Source organism: Elgaria multicarinata, chromosome 11, assembly GCF_023053635.1.
Source record: "Elgaria multicarinata webbii isolate HBS135686 ecotype San Diego chromosome 11, rElgMul1.1.pri, whole genome shotgun sequence".
Taxonomy (NCBI): Eukaryota; Metazoa; Chordata; class Lepidosauria; order Squamata; family Anguidae; genus Elgaria; species Elgaria multicarinata.
The window spans coordinates 34189777-34194671 of NC_086181.1; the positions used below are offsets into that span (position 1 = coordinate 34189777).

The following is a 4895-nucleotide window of genomic DNA, read 5'->3' on the forward strand; positions in this document are numbered from 1 at the left end:
GACCCTATGAAAAGGAGGACAGGGCTCCTGTATCTTTGACAGTTGTATTGAAAAGGGAATTTCAGCAAGTGTCATTTGTATATATGGGGAACCTGGTGAAATTTCCTCTTCCTCGAAACAGTTAAAGCTGCAGGTGCCCTGCCCTCTTTTAAATCTGGTCACTCTAGTATAGCTCTTATACTTTAACTGTTGTGATGAAGAGGGAATTCCACCAGGTTCTCCATATATACAAATGACAGCTGCTGAAATTCCCTTTTCAATACAACTGTTAAAGATACAGGAGCCCAGTCCGCCTTTTCATATAGTCACCCTGCATAACACTAAACCTGGTTTAGCATTATGAGGCTGAGTTTAGGTAAGCCTCAAGCTTGCATTTTACCTCCCTCTCTTCTCCAGTGTGCACTTCTGTCTTAGATTAACCACAGTTTAGCATTACATCTAAATACTAAACTCTGGTGAATCTTAACTATTGGGTGACCATATGAAAAGGAGGACCGGGCTCCTGTATCTTTAACAGTTGTATTGAAAAGGGAATTTCAGCAGATGTCATTTGTATATATGGGGAACCTGGTGAAATTCCCTCATCACCACAGTTAAAGCTGCAGGTGCCCTGCCCTCTTTTAAATCTGGTCACAGTATAGCTGCAGTATAGCTCCTGCAGCTTTAACAGTTGTGATGAAGAGGAAATTTCACCAGGTTCTCCATATATACAAGTGACACCTGCTGAAATTCCCTTTTCTATGCAACTATTAAAGAAACAGGAGCCCTGTCCTCCTTTTCATATGGTCACCCTACTTAACTATGGCTTGTTGAAACAAGCGAGCTTCTGAAAACAATGTTTTGAATTTGGCTACTTTCAGCAAATCATAGTTAAGGTTCACCATAGTTTGTCTAGGTTCAGACAATATGGCTGGTTGTGGTTAATCTAAAAAGAGAGCGAAAGCTTGTAAACTCCTCCTCCCTGCTGTGGTAGTGAAAGATGCTTTCTTCTCTAATACAGAGAACCACCCATGTGACCCTTCTAGATGTGCAAGGAGGGTGTGAGGATTAAGGACCACTGGTGTGGAGGGATTATTTGGCTGTTGACAATTCTTAAGTCTTGCACCATCCTCCACTGTCTGGTGTGGTAGGCTTGGCCACTGCGATTATGGGTGTGTTGTAGGAGGAGACTGCCTTCTTTATCCACCCATTCTCTAAGAAACGATCTATAAGCTGCTGCAGTCCTTTTCTGGCTTCTAACTTCAAAGGGTACTGGCGAATGGAAACAGGGGAACTTCTAGGCTTTAACTGCAACTGCAGGGGTTTGGCATTCAGGGCTCGGGCTGGCCCTGCGTTATCCCACACATCAGGGTCAACCTCAGAGTCCAACGCATCTGCATTGCCTTCCCTCACTGGGGACTCACCCTGCAACGAAGCAAGAAGCGCCATTTGGTAATTGTGAGGCGGCTAGGCTCATCCTCATCATGAGAAACCATGGTTTAAGGGTTATGTCCAAACCAGCCCAAAGTGTAATTCAAAATTTATATTTTCAAAATACAATTTTAAAAATGGGGTGTTTTTTTGTTTGTTTGTTTTTTTACAAACATGCTCACCAGCTTAGAGCTTTTGGAGGCAGCATTTTGTGGATCCCTTTCACGAAATCCATCGCTTGAAATAACCCTTTCACAAGGAGCAAAACTTTTTTGTAGCACCAAGAAGAATGTGATAAAAATTAGCAGCTAGAGTAATTATTAACCCTTAATAATAGTGCTGTGCTAGAGAAATTGCTATCCTCTTATATTCCCCAAATCTTACATGGAGAAACAACAGAGGAAAGAATTTATTTCCACTGGAATTTTTTAAAAAAGTCTCTTTGCTGTTCCTCATCAGCTTAATATCCGAAACTTTGTGGGTCTGTCCACTGTTTCCAACTGAACTATTTTACTGGTAGAGGTGGCAGACGTATCACCCGAAAGCCGAATGAGAGGAACCTGCAAAGGTTTACTTGGGGGAGTCCTCCTCCCCGCAATGCCCTCACTTGTAGAAACTGACTAGAGGAATAGCTTCGCTCTCCCCTGCTTCAGAGAGGCATCACTTCCTGTGTGATGTCATCAGCCATCACTCCAATGACCACCTTCACTTCAAACCCATTTGCATGCCCAGCAATCAACTCATGTCACACGATGGAAAGGGTCAAATGTTGCCACGTTTCACAGCGCTGGAAGCAAATGGTCAAGAATGAACAGGGACAGACACATAGACAGTAGAGCTATGCTATACGTTCCAATCAGTTGGAATACCGTACTAAGAAACACTGTATGTAAGGTAAGGTTCTAAATGGCCATCCCGGGCCTAGAGGATGCCCATAGCCGATGCCTCTTCCCCATGGAACGCCTGATGTTCCAGCAGCTGCGCTCTTGAGCCAAAGCTGAGTCCGCATTCTGCACATGTGTTGGGTTTCTCTCCTGTGTGGGTTCTTTTGTGTTTCGTCAGGGTGGAGCTGTCACAGAAGCCCTTGTCGCAATAGGGGCATTTGTAGGGCCGCTCCCCTGTGTGGAGCCTCCGGTGGATGACCAGCTGTGACCACTGGCGGAAGGCCCGGCCACAATCGGGACAGCCGAAAGGTTTCTCTCCCGTGTGAGTCCGGTGGTGGTTCAGATAAACAGAGCTGAGGACAAAGCCCTTTCCACACACGTCACACTTGTAGGGTTTCTCCCCCGTGTGGCTTCGGCGGTGGATGATGAGAGATGACGTATCGGTGAACCCTTTGCCGCAATCTTCGCATTTGTAGGGACGCTCTCCGGTGTGGCTCCTCTGGTGAGTCACCAGGTGGGAGCTGAGGCTGAAGCTCTTCCCACACTCCATGCACCGGTGGGGCTTCTCTCCAGTGTGGATGCGTTGGTGCTTCTTCAGAGTAGAGTTCTCAATAAAGCTCTTCCCGCAATCGGGGCATTTGTGAGGCCGTTCCCCGGTGTGGATTCTCTGGTGCTGAATGAGGTGTGAACTCTGGCCAAAGCTTTTCTGGCACATGGGGCACTTGTACGGCTTGTCCCGGGCATGGTACCTCTGGTGCCGAATCAGGTTAGAGGCCTCGCTGAAGTTGATCCCGCACTGGACGCACCTGTAAGGCTTCTCCCCCGTGTGAATTCTTTGGTGTTTAATCAGATTGGAATACAGGCTAAACGTTTTGCCGCAGTCGGAGCAGCTGTGAGCCACTCCACCGGCCTCAATGGCCGTGGCCTCCCCGTTGCTGTCAATGAGGTAGGCCATCTCGGTCATGTGAGTCCTCTGGTGGACCCGGAGCCTGGCGCTCTCGTCAAAGCTCTTCCCGCATTTCGGGCACTTGTAGGGCTTCTCGCCAGTGTGGATTCTCCGATGTCTAAGCAGGATGGAGCTACGGTTGAAGGTCTTGCCACACTCGGGGCATTTGTAAGGTTTTTCTCCTGTGTGGATCCTCTCATGCTCGGCGAGGTTGTTGCTCCGGGTGAACCTTTTGCCACACTGGGAGCATTTGTAGGGCTTCTCGCCAGTGTGGATCTTCTCGTGCTGCACAAGGTTGGAAGTCTTTGTGAACCTCTTTCTGCAGATGGAACACTTGTAGGGGGCTGTCCCATCCACAAACTCCTCCATATCACAGTCACCATCTGCTATGTGTCCTTCGGAGGCCTCAGATATATCCTCTGAATTCTGGATTATCAGCTCCACTTCCTGTTGCATTCTAGGAGACTGGAGGATAAGAAAGACATTAGAGAGAACACAGGTGGGTTTGAACAAGCTTCATAATGATCCCATTCACATATGCAAGTCTTACTCATTTACTTCTCGTATTGATATCCCACCCTCTCCTCAAACCAGCTCCGGTATAAATGGAGGAAGTTACCTCCCTGCCTTTAATCCTCATAACATGCAGTTCAATATCTGCATAAAGCCACTGAGTGGTCATCTCACAATATCCACATTTCTTTTATTTTGGTCAAATCTGGGTAAGATAATGGAAGTGCTAAATCAGTCCCCTGCTGAAATAATGGACTGGACAAGGGCTCAACACAGGAAGACAGAGGTACTGTTTGTGGATAATTCACCTGTAGTAGTAGTAGTAAATCTTTATTGTTTCAACCAATGGTTACAACAAGCATAATAAGAGCAATACTAAAACAAATCATACATACTGCAAGGTCAGAAATTTTGCTCTATACGTTTGGGCTGAAAGAGCAAAATTGGCCAATGCCAATATGGCAGTCTTGTTATTGCATGTAAACAAAAAATATATTCTTTTTGAATCGGACCAGCTTGGCTTATTCTCAAAACAGCAATCTAAATATTTTAGGGTGACCCTATGAAAAGGAGGACAGGGCTCCTGTATCTTTAACAGTTGTATAGACAAGGGAATTTCAGCAGGTGTCATTATATATGGAGAACCAGGTGAAATTCCCTCTTCATCACAACAGTTAAAGCTGCAGGAGCTATATTAGAGTGACCAGATTTAAAAGAGGGCAGGGCACCTGCAGCTTTAACTGGTGTGAGGAAGAGGGAATTTCACCAGGTTCTCCATATATACAAATGACAACTGCTGAAATTCCCTTTTCAATACAACTGTTAAAGATACAGGAGCCCTGTCTTCCTTTCCATAGGGTCACCCTAAGTATTTAGAACAAATTTGAGGATAGATAAGGCAGTAGAACAAATAATGAGGCAGATCCTCCACTTTGCCACCACGGCAAGGGCAGAGCCTCGAGGCATAAGGAATTTTATTAAAATGCCCTTCTAGCACTGCTGTTTTCATTTGTTGCATCTTTAATCGTGCAAGGGCTGATCTAAAACAAGGGTTAGAAATTAGAGTCAGGTAGCATTCACATTCAAATTTAAGGTTAGTCTCTGCAAACCAAGGTGCTATCTTCTTACTCGAAACTGCACAG

General features: G+C 45.7%; 1 protein-coding gene across 1 annotated transcript; it reads right to left on the reverse strand.

The window, feature by feature from the left end:
- Positions 1-1840: 1840 nt before the first annotated feature.
- Positions 1841-3711, reverse strand: LOC134406283 (zinc finger protein 271-like). The gene has a single exon (XM_063137630.1). The coding sequence runs from the start codon at positions 3694-3696 to the stop codon at positions 2332-2334; it is 1365 nt and encodes a 454-aa protein (XP_062993700.1). The 5' UTR covers positions 3697-3711; the 3' UTR covers positions 1841-2331.
- Between the last annotated feature and the right edge of the window lie 1184 nt (positions 3712-4895).